Consider the following 12,426-nt stretch of genomic DNA (forward strand, 5'->3'; position numbering starts at 1 on the left):
TCCAGAGGACAGGCTCGATGGTGACTCCCTGCTGTGCCGCACCGCACGGGGACTGGGTTACGCCGCAGAAAAGCACACGGAGCTCGGGGCTGCGGAGCTCGGGCAGCACGCTCAGCAGCCAGTAACACCGCGATGCCCTCACTGCCCCGCGCCAGGAAGGAGCCGCACGGCAGCGAGCGCTCGCAGGCAACGCTGGTGCCGGGGCGTGCAGCAGAGGCGGGCGACAGCCCCGGGCACTCGCAGCCAAGGATCCGAAACCCAGCTGGGTTTGCAGGGCGCGTTCTGAAGCCGCAGAACGAAAACCAGAGTTGCATTTGTTTGTACTGTTTTACATTTGCTTTGGCACAGACCGTTCTCTGTCTTAGATCAGGATTCTCCCTCCTCCAGTAAATAAAAACCTGAACTGGATTACCTATTGAATACAGAGGGTATTATCTCAAAGGATTTCCAAATGTCCTTGTAGCTTGTGATGGCAAAGTAAACTCTCTGTGGCAGCCTTCATCTCCTACCAAATATCCCACTGACAAAATAATTATATTTATTTGAGTTTAAAGCACTTGAGGACAACGGAATTTTATTTTTACTTCCATAAATACTTCTATAATCCTGGCTCTATTTATAAGTATTTCATCCACTTTATAGATGACCTTACAGATATCACTTTCTACTGTCCTTTTACTATATCCAGATTTGTTCTATAATGAAATATCTCACATTTTCTGCCTCTTTTTTGCTGAATTCAAGATAGATAGTATTAAGATAAACATTAGAAAAAAAACCATTAAATTAAATGAGGAATTAATAATTTATTTTCCATGCAAATAAAAAATAATTTAAAAAAGGAAACTGAAAAAATGAGGAAGTTAATTACAATTTTTAGTAATCTAAGGCTTTGTAACTACCACTAAGCCAGAAAAGACATTGGTCTCAGAAATCTATTCCAAGAAATAACTGATTAGAATCAGTCTAAAGACCCACCCTGCAAATACTATGCCCTTTGTCTTAACTGGGACTGCTCACATGATTTATAGCTGCTTGGGTAAGTCTGGAGAGCACTTAAATAAGCTGCTGTGTAACACTGGAGCCCGAGGCGGCTGCGGGGTACCAACACCACACCGCCGCACCACCCGAGCATCACACCACTCCAGCTAGGTCCCATCGGCACACCCCGGTGTCAGTGTCGCTACGTATCTTCGTTACGGTTTTCACGCTTATTGAGCATTTCAGAAATAAACTAATAACTAATTGTCAGTCAGTAATATTTTAAGTTGGCCAAAGAGGCAGAATCTGCACCCAGCACCAGCGCTGGTGACTCCTGAGGAGTCTCGAACCAATTTGCACCTCAAATGCCAATATAGAACGTGCACGAAACCCAACCAGTAACGTATCTGAGAAAACACACGCCTGCACGGGAACCACTCCACCGAAGAAGTGTGACATTTCACTAGAGCAAGGTAATCGTGTCCAAAACCGTGCTGGTTAATGAGGTTCTGCTGGATTATGGGGAACTCGTGGAGGATGCAAGACACTCGAAGGGCTGGAAAGGGGAAATACAGCAGCTGGGACAGAGGGGCACAAACCGGACCGCAGCGCTTGTTTCCCACAGAATCCCCCCAGCAGGGTCAGCTGGAGCGAGGTCTCAGCTGCACCACCAGAACAGCGTGTGTATGGCACGGTGCTTTTCCCCATCATCCCCTCCTCCTCCCAAGGAGGCTAGAAAAGAAAAACACCTAGAACATGACATGAGCAGGGAACATGTCTTACACGGGAAGGTTACAGAAACTGGTTTTGTTTCCTCTGAAAAGACCGAGGAGAAATGGGAATAGTCTTCCAAAGTGTAAAATTTCCATTTGTCTCCTTACGAGGTTTGTACGTGTCACTCGCTCTTCAGCAAAGAAATAACCACCCTTTTAATGATGGCAATAGCTTAGCAAATTAACACCAGGAGACTGTGGAATCCTCCCCACTGGACATCAACATGAACCCATTAAATACGACACTGCAGCCCCTTTCCCACCATCACAGGTACAGGATTTATGAAGACACCAGACAAGTGACTGGACGCCTAGTAATTCAACAAAGCCCATTTGAGTTCCAAACTCCATCTGATAGTATTTTAACTATAGTTACAAGGAATACAGATGACTGCACCTGCAAAACTTTAGAGAGCAAAATATTTTCTTATTCATCTGACACCTCTGTGGGTTTGTCTTGACCTGAACTTGAGCGTCCCTGATGTCAGCTCTCAGCTCCAGACAGGAACACACATATCCTGACAGTCTGGGAAAAAACACATAGTATTGCCAATCCCAACTACTCTAGAAAGCAAAGTGACATAGAAAATCAATTCCTTGTCTTCTCAAGTGAGTCTCCAGCTAGCTTTCCCCAGCTTTCTCTAGCAGAGTGGAGAAGGATGGCAGCACCTGCAGAGCTCCCTCCTTGGCAGGCAGCCCCCCCCTCCCCATGGAGCAGAGGGCCCTTCCAGGCAGCAGCGACTTTCGGAACCCCGTGACTCAACTCACTCTCAAGTGTAAAGGGTAGAAGAGAAAATACAAAATTCACTAAAAAAAAAAAAATCTCTTTTGATTACAAAATATGTAATCACATTCACAAAAATATGATTCAGAGATTTGCATTTCTTCCCAAACATCACTAAGCAGACTGGTACTGTTGTCTGCAGACACAAAAATGGGTTAAACAAGTGACTGTTGCCTGGAGGTTTTGTTTAATAAAGCAATTTCTGAAGGCAGGGCCCATGTCAGCATAACGCTAAATGCTCATCAAGCAATGAACCTGCTAAGTGTTCGGCATTTGTACAATCCTACACGCCAGCAGCACACGGAGCTATTCAATATATAGCTGCTTCCAGGAGCAGGTCGCATGGGATTCAAATTTTTATGCCTCACCTATGAACACTTAACTGCACAAAGACGCTTGCTCAGGATTGGAAACTTAATTTACATCTGAAGGATTAAAACCTTACTCTGTTTCTGAACTTGAATTTAAAACCACTTGTCTGCCAATAAACATAAAGTCACCAACAGCACAGACTAACAAATAAGTGTGGTTCATGGGGAAAAACAGGCAATGATTAGGGTATCTTCACCTCAGGGAACGGGAGGCAGAGACCATAGGAAAAAAACCTGGTAGAAACGGGTAAAGGACTTGGTTTGTGGAGCCACACAGGCTGCAGTAACCGCATTCTTCTGAAAGCGGTGAGCCAGCTGTCCTAACATGAGCCCGGTTAGTACAGGGCATCTTGTTAATGGGGGACTGCTGCTTAAATAGTCTCCAGAAAGTTAAAAGTGATTTTGATTGAGTTAGGCATGTTCTTTGCCCAAAGAAAAAGGAAGTCAACTATTTTAATACACACAGAAGAGCAAAGGAGCATTTAACTCCGAGCTGTCTCACAGTGGAATATTTTAAAAGCATGTGGAAAAACGTGTCTCCACTGCATGCCTGAAAAGACACACCGAAGTAGGACAAAGCCGAATGCGTTCTGATCTTTGATACGCTTTCCATATCAGAGAGCTTTCTTTTTAAGAATTAAGGCAGTATTCAGAAGTCTTCCAAGCTCTGCACAGCAGTTAGGCATTTCAGAAGGTCTGAGCACCTACAAGCGGAGGAAGATGCTCGGTGGCACTCGGTACAGCTGCTGATCCTGGCACCAGGACGCTCCTGTGGGAGGGGAAGGCACCGGCTGCAGGGCTGCACGGCAAGGAGCCACCGCAGCGCGGTGCCCGGCGAGGGGGAAGGTCCGGGAGCCCCACGGCCTCTCCACGCACATCTCCCTGTGCGGTAAGGACATAGGGCTGATCGCTGCAGAGGTGGTCCAGCACATTCAACTTTGGTTTACATTCATTTTAATTAGGGTAAGAATATTTTTGTACTCTTAGACTTTGAGCCACTGGTCACACGGCACAGTGCCACCAATATTAAAAACGCAAAGCAAACGTACCTGACCTTCTAGAGAAATGTGCAAATGTTAGTACTTTGGTAAGTCAAATCCCTTCCCGTATCTTGTGGTGCATTTTGTAACGATGAGGTTTGCTTGTCTAGGGACAAGCAGATCCTGACTACACACCACACAGTCATTTATCCCCATCTCCGGTCCAGTCAGGCACAGATACGTTGCAATGACATTTCTAGCACCCACCTCACCTCAGGGATGAGGTGAAATTGTTTCTCACAATATCAAGGTACACTTTGAGGTAGGCAGGGATCTCGAATTGCAATACTGCGCAATTAATGACTAATTGGGCTCTTTTGAATTTTATTTTCTCCACACAACAAAGTCACATAGGAAATATATCCACCAGCTATCACTTTTGGAATTTCATTGAAAGCTCTACAGAAAAGCTGCGACTGTATTTAGCAGTGAAACTGAGCTGTGACTGAATGGCAAAGTCACTATAAAAGCCTTGCATCAAACCCCACGTTAATTTTTAGACATTCAGACCTGATACTGCCCAAGGAACTGACCCAAACCTGCCGTCAAGTCGGCGGCACCACCGACCTGTTTGACATCCACAGAGAACCGCGAGACTTTCCATACGTGTTCACCAAGCAGTTACCGACAGCCTGAAATGCTGCTTCAACTCCATCAGATACAGAATAGTATGAACTTACATCATCCCAATAACATCACTCCACTGCAAGTGGATTTGTTACTCAACAGAAGATGAGAAAAGCAAGAAAAAAAATTCATTTTGCAAGCTCAGAGAACACTGAAATTATGCTTAAGCAAGTTTCAGGAAAGGAATGACGTTTTGCTAAAAATATGCTCCAAACTGCCACTAAAATATCCCTGAACTGCTCCATTTGTGCACTTTTACAAACCAACAGCAAGGATGTCATATGCAAATACTTGGGTTTACTTTTGAGCACTAACTTCTAATCTCTGTGTGTCAAAATGAAACAATTAGTAGAAATGAAAGAAGACTCTAGGGAATTTATGTAATGTCTCAATTTACATTAAAAGCTTGAAAAAATAGACAATTTATTCTAAATGCAGAATATGAATGCTTATTGCTCCTTTATTAGATTTGTCATGCAAATTAAAATGCTCAACAAATCACTGTTCCACTGAAAAAGGCACAATCTCCTGGTTCAGGACTTTGCCAGTGTGTCACTTCACACAGAGCATGCACCAGCAGTTACACCTCCTCCCCATTTTTGTTTTCTGTTTGTTTTTGAGAATTTGCAAAATACAGCTACCCTTGCAAGAACAAATCACTTAGGACACAGAATGAAGAAGAAATCTCATTTACTTTAAGGCTAGCTTTACTGTTTTACATTCTGCCCCTTCCTAGCTTTGATGCCTACGCTTTTGCACAGCAGAATGGTAATTACCTTATGTTCAAAAGTATATTCCAACAGAAAGCCAAAAAATTGGAGCTTCTATATCACTTGGTTCTCTTGCAAATATCTGATTATTAACTCTTATAAAGTAAGCTAGATGATACCTTTCTGGCATAACTCAACTTTTATAAAATCTGGGCTGGTTATGAAGCAGGCCATCTGTTCTTTGGTTATGCTGGCCTGTGCCTTCCCATGGCAAGTTTGGCAAAGCAAAGCCCTCACTCACGTCACCACCGTGCCACTCAGCACCCGGCAGGATACCGTTCTGCAATGAACGGAAAGAGTAACTTACTTACTGTTCTTCTGCACTTATCTACCTGGCCAAACTCTATTACCACTCAACTTAAACCAAGTGACTGAGAAGTTTCCTGGGTGAAGGAAATTATCAGAGGGACAAATCATTTCGCTATGGATACATATCACAACCAACGTTAACGTCCATTTCTGCTAGGTAGAAACACTCCATCAACAACACCAGTACCGTTTTATTATTGACATTCCCATTTCTTCTTCCACTAAGCAACACATTCTTCCAACTCATGCAAGAAGATGCCAAACCCTTAAGCCACAGCGTATCATCTCCTGTACTGCAGAAAACAGTTCTGCCAGTTGGCATCTCCAGAATGGAGTTCAGGGAGCACAAAAAAAGAATAGACAATAATTTGATTGTGCCATCACCAAAATGAATTGCAAGTCACTGTCTGCTGATAAAGAAACTACAGTCCACCATCTGCGAGTCTGGAGACGGCAGGCAGTCTCCAAAGATATGGCAAATACGACTGGGAAGGTGAAGACTGTTAGCCTTGCCATTCGCTTTTAAAAATTTTCTTAAAGATACTTTCAAACTGGGTGTTTTTAACATGTATGGTAGACTAGCTATTACCTGCAAAATTAAAGCTAGAAGTAATAAATAGAAGCCATATACTCCAGATATTACATGGGCAATTAAAACATCATCAGAAGCACGTTAAATACCCTCCCACAGGAAGCACAGAATCATCAAACCCTGTTTTCCCTCAATAAAAGAGGCTGCAATAAATTCTTATAGAAAATACTGAGGAAGTACACAGTTCCCTATGGTAATTAATTACAGACCTCCCTCCAAGCGCGCGTTTGAATTAAAAATATATACCTGTTTTTAGCGCTCTTCACGCTGGTGCTGTTGCAGAACAATTCACTCCATGGCCGTTATCTCCCAGCCTGCTCCTGAGCCCCCGCACAGCCAGGCGAGCCCCACAACACCCACGGGGTACCACTTCCAGCCCCATCCTCCACCACCACGCAGAGCAGTCACTTTTCATGCTCAAAAGCTGAACTGATCGGGTACGATTTTATGCCAATGTTTGCATCCTGGTAAAGGTCACTGCCTTTAAGAGCAAGAGCACACACGCTCATCGCACCACCCAACATCAGACACCCTTGCATCTTCACTCTCATCAGGTGAAGTAATTCTAACAGGTACAGTCTGAAGAACTGGAAGCAGTTCCAACCAGAGGTTTTTAGGCTGCCGTGAAGTCCTGGTTTGTCACAGATAAAGCAGGATGCTTGCTATGCCAGCCCCGGGAACACAGACATTCGTGTGGAGCTCTGCTGCCAGCCCTGGGAACTGCCCCTCCACGCAGCCGACCACTGCGGGACAGCCAAGTTCTCCGTGCCAGGCTCCTTCTCCTAAGGGTAAGGCTAGCCAGCAGGCCTGTTCTGGCAGCGTGCGCCACATGCCATTCTTCCACATAACCAGAAGAATGCGGCCTTGACCCCCCCACGAGCACACAGGAATCAAGCCCTTCCACAGACCTTTTCCCAAAAGCCTTCTCCTCTACACCCAGGGCTTCCAGCCCTCTTGGGCAAACACCCTTGTCCTGGCAAAGGAAGCACCTCTAAGTTCCATTACAGTTTGAGTTGACTATTGCTCTTCCTAAATCTAATCTCCTCCAAAAATGAAGCAGGTGTATTAATTCTACAATAATGATGCGGTATTTTGTCCCCAATTGATTTTAACAAAATGAGAGGAGCATCTGCAACATGTGCCACCATGTATTTTGTACTGCGGTGCCCGTCTCAGTGAGTCACTAGCAGGTACTACAAATAAAGTGCATTTGTGAGCATCCTTCCAGTAAACACCACTCACCCGCCCAAAGCGATGCCTCTCTCCACCGGAAAGGCTCTACAATTACTTTCTCCAGTTCTTCCAGTGGTGTACTCTAACACTGACCTCTGGCCCCACTGTAACCAAAGGCCTTATCAGGGCTTCCATTAAAGCTCCTTAAAATCCATTAGATTATCTAAACACACATTTTAAGAGAGTTTCAAATGTTACTTCTGTCATTAATCATGAATTTTAAGAGCTGTCACAATCTATTGACCACACACATATGTAATGGATCATACAGAAAACTGTGTCATAAATACTCTTTAAAGAGCGGACTAAGAATGAAATGCAATATGGTTCTCATCATGCCCCTAAGATCAGCTACCAAAGTGGACAGGATATTTGAAGAGAGATCCCCGATCAAGCCAGTTTCAGCTCAAGGGTAGACTGCACTACTTTCGCAGACCCCGCCGCTCTTCATTCCTGTTTTTTTGTATAACAACTACAGAGCTTTTCAGCTAAAAAGCTGAAGTCTACGCTATTCCACATGTCCCTACAACTGCACACCTTCAACGCCCCCATTGATCCCTGGATTTCCTCTCCATTTCCATGTATTTCATTGCGTTACCTCAAGAATCCTTGGATGGTTTCTCAGTATTTCTTTGTACAACACCTTGCACAGCTAGACCCAAATTTTAAATATTACTGCTGTATAACAGAAGAGGATTTGAGGCTTTAAGAAATAAGATGTTAAGATTTTAAAAACAAGAAAATGCTCTTCTCTCCTCAAACAGAAGTCAAAAAAGATGCTGCAATTCCAGCATGTTCCACTTGACAAAGATGTATGTGAGACTTACCACTATGTAACTTTAAATACAATGGAAGATCAGATTCTCTTAATTTTCCATAAAAATCAGTTCATTATTTTTTTCTTTTTTAAAATATATAGTCATACTCAAATATACCTTAGAACAACAATTTTCAACTAGTCATCTACAGATCCTTGGAGCACCCAGGTATGATTTTCCGAGGATCCAAACCCCCTGACCAAACTGTATCTCCCACAGCGGTGGGGATTCACCGCAAACCTGACTTTTCAGAGACATTTGCCTCTCCCGCGGGAAGCGCACAGGATTCCACAAACTACTGACCTACATCAGTCGCAAGGACTTTTCCACCCATACATTCTACTTACTTGTCAGAAGATGCTGCACATGTCTCAGGCCCTTGCAGATCTCTCAAAATGTCTGAACTGGAGCTGAAGGAGAAAATAAAAGAGATGTAAATTATTTTAGCAAAACCTACAGCAAAGGAGGGGTCTACTTAGCAAAGGCAGTAGAGTCCGTAGATGAGACGGACCCCTCCACACAGCACTGGCAACAAGTAATTTCAACCAAGGAGAAATAATTTCAACCAACAGGACAGTCCAGACAGTTCTGGCTCCGTATCACGTAGTTTTCAGAGTTATTGCTGGGTCTCGTTTTCATTCATACAAGACAATTCTCTCTGTTCATGTCTGCTTGTTGGTCACTACAACACCTTTATACTCACAGACCCTAGACCATTTTCCTGGAGAGGATTTGTAAGACACTTCAATGGGTAAAGTACAACATTTCAAAGAGTAAAGGCGCTCTCAACCTCAAAACTTGATGCTTAGGCATAAGCTCACATTTTGACCAGAACAAAAAAGATGAACCAATATCAAAGAAAAAAAACCTTAACCTGCTGGGCAGGTGAGAAGCTTCAATGTAGAGGATTTAAGATGGTAACTCAAAATAAATAAAGCAAGCAGAACAACCACCCTACATCGTGAGTTTTATGGCAATAAGCTTAACTCTACCAACCTGGCTAACACGGGAATCAAGCAGCTCGTGTCAGTGCCCAGCAAGCCTTCCAGCCGTCGCAGTAATGAGAGCCCAAAACGTCACCCCAGGCTGCTTTTGTAAGAGCAAGCATATAAATGCATAAAGTCTTTATGGTTAATTTGTTTCTTTTAAACACTTAGGCCTATCTAAGATGTAAATGTGGTTTTAAGGCCCCTCTAGCAGTGAAGAGTTACCTAATGTTCACAGGACTAGAGGCTAAAGCTGAAGAGCGGCTGCCTGAGCTCCTGCTCCCGCTGCAGAAAGCAGGAGCTTACCAGGCGTGCCTGAAACGACGATGGAGCAGAGGTTTGCTCGCTCCATTTGTATGTGCTTTGCAGTAGTCACAGAGGCTACTTAAATCAGGGCATTTTTAAATTCAACTATCACTACTGCATCACCATTGGAAGAATCCAGGCATGTGCAGGGATATGCACACATATACATACACACATATTTAACTACAAGCGTGAGCTCGGTGATGTCAGTCAGACCTCTTCCCATGCTCAAAGTTAAAAAAAACTCACTACACAGATGTTTTCAGCCTGTATGTTAAATAAGAGGAAAACTTTGTCAAATTTCAATAAAATCTGAATTAGGTGAACACAATACCCTGGTGAATTATTGATAAATCATTTCTATTGCACGTTCAGGCTCCGTAATATAAACGTTCTCAAGTACATGCCAAATTGCAGGGTTGCAGAAATTTGCAGTTTTCCAACTAACAAGTTGTGTTCTAGAAACTATTTTTCAAAAAGATGCCTGGTGGCTTAAACAGTCTGCACCTTATTGCAGAAATTACATAACAAACTCTGTTACACAAACAGCTGGGAGATCGCAGTGTAAACCATGGGACAGCAGTTGGATACCAGTTCTCTTGAATTTACTTTAAAGGTTTTACAACAAAATTACGAGAAAAAAATCCCGTTTTTAGAAGACAGCAGACACAAACTGTAGAAATACATCCCCAAAGCCATAACTTTATACACAGATATCAGTGCAGTTCTGTTTGTTCAAAGCACATATTAAGGAAAGCAGCCCAAAAATACTCATTCCCACAGGAGAGATTCCAGCATGGCAAAGCAGAGTCCTGAGAATACGGTCAATTGCTGAAGTTTACAAATGGTATTTCACGGATTTTCAAGAACAGGAGTGGGAAGTTAACTGAAACACTTAATATTCATAACATATTGCATCATTAGAGAGAAGATAATCACTCAAACAGGAGAAGGGATTTAAACCCAAATGATGTCATTGGGCAGCTACAAGGCTCAGGGTACGCTAAGAATGCTTTGGGCTCACCCCGACGTTCAGAGAGCGCCCAGGCACCCTGGGGCAGGGGGCAGCTGGAGGAGCGCGTGGCTGGGCTGCTCCCGCCGTCACCCTGGGTCCTCCTGACCACGCACGTGCTTTCGGTGGCTCCAGGATCTGAACGTGCCCTAAGTCGAGCTGGGGTTCAGCCGCAGAGATCTCCAACCCTCACTGTGATGCATTAGAAAACACCAGCTCCTAGAAGACTGGCAATCACATGCAAACGTACTTTTCCTTTTTTTTTTTTTTTTTTTTAGCTTTTCTTAAGATAATAAATGGCATGCAACTTTTATAAGGTGGCAGGACTTTGTTTTCTCCATTACCATTTTGTCTCCTGTTGCCTGTTCTCCCCTCTGAAGTCAGACTCATCAGGCATTACCGTGGCAATAACTATAGAACCACCAACAGGATTTCAGGGGAGAAAACCACCACCACATTAGAGAATCCTTAAACACACACACACATTTATTCATAAAGATAAAAAGGAAAAAGATACCAAAAATATGCACAAAGCACTGGTGCCATATGGAGAAAATTATTTTGAAACAAAATGGATTAAAAAGTTTTGATGCAATTTTAGCAACTCTTCAATGGTTCCCCAGGAACTTTCCTGAACTGCTGAATAAATCTGTCAAATTACAGACATTACCCAACAGAGCAGGTTTAACATGGAAACAAAGTCGCCCGAAATTAAAAGCAGTGACCGCACGTATAGGGAAGAACATTTTATCCCCGCAGAAATTATTAGTATCACCGCTTACAATAACTGGAAGAGGAGCAGGGAGGGCACCGAGCCCAACCCCATGCGCAAGGGCTGGGGTGGAGGTGAGGAAGCCCCGGGACACAGCGACCGGAGGAAGAGGGTCATGAATCTTCCCAACTGCTCCTCAAAGCATGAGCCACATTGGGCTACATCTTGGAAATGCAACTGTCTGCCGGACCCACTGCAATCACCTGCACGCCTCCGTTACCCAGCTTGCCTCTTCCCATAGCCTGGGCTCAGGCAACCGCTTACATTTCTTATTTCAGCACCAAATCTAGTATGTTCAAATGAAAAACATGGTAAAACATGCTGTAAAAACAACGGTGGATGGGGAATGTTTTGAAGTCCAGCATTTTATTTTTACTCTCAAGATTATAAGTCCATCAAAACCCCATTTTTGGTACACAAACTGGATGGCCAAGGAATGAGTTGTTATCATACTTCTAAGTCCTACCCCAATGTTCCAGTTCCATTAAAAAAAAGGGGGAGGGTGGGGGGAGGACGACACGGGGCTATTTGTGTGCTTTTAGTCCCCTAAAATAGAGAAAGACAGGTTTGATGCCTGAACACGATGTACTTCCTTGCCTTGAAAAATGTAGCGTTATTATCATTTATCACCAACTGTGTTTGTCACAAGCAAAACAATATAAGTGAAAAAATTTGGCTAACACTCAGAACAATAATGCAAGTTCATAATTTGCATCTGTAATTCAGTCTGTGCCTACCAAATTCTTTTCAAACTGAGCACAAAACGTCCTAGAGCGAGTGCCCACCTCAGCCATACGTACGGAAGCAACTGGGCTAGCAGCTCCGGAGCCATCAGTCCCCCAGCGACCCAAATCAACCCGACGCCGTAATTGCATTGAGACACCAAGGATTTACGCACGTAACATACAAAACCAAGCTGCAGGGTTACAAACTTTCCAGCTGTAGATAAAAAGCCCTTTGTTTCAGAATTTCCTCAGACGATCCATCGTTCCAAGCCAGTCACTCAATGAAATAAGCTCTCTGCATCCAGTCTCTCTCAAACATCAAAGACT

At 43.7% G+C, this 12,426-nt stretch overlaps 1 protein-coding gene across 2 annotated transcripts in view; it reads right to left on the reverse strand.

Annotated features, from left to right (window-relative positions):
• RAD18 (RAD18 E3 ubiquitin protein ligase) overlaps window positions 1-12,426 on the reverse strand; it is a 57,877-nt gene that overhangs the window by 3,234 nt on the left and 42,217 nt on the right. For both annotated transcript variants that reach the window (XM_075762514.1, XM_075762513.1), the window contains exon 12: window positions 8,646-8,708. In XM_075762514.1, coding sequence (XP_075618629.1) covers window positions 8,646-8,708 — 63 coding nt within the window. The remainder of the gene's footprint in view (window positions 1-8,645; window positions 8,709-12,426) is intronic.

Source organism: Balearica regulorum, chromosome 10 (genome assembly GCF_011004875.1).
Source record: "Balearica regulorum gibbericeps isolate bBalReg1 chromosome 10, bBalReg1.pri, whole genome shotgun sequence".
Classification (NCBI taxonomy): Eukaryota; Metazoa; Chordata; class Aves; order Gruiformes; family Gruidae; genus Balearica; species Balearica regulorum.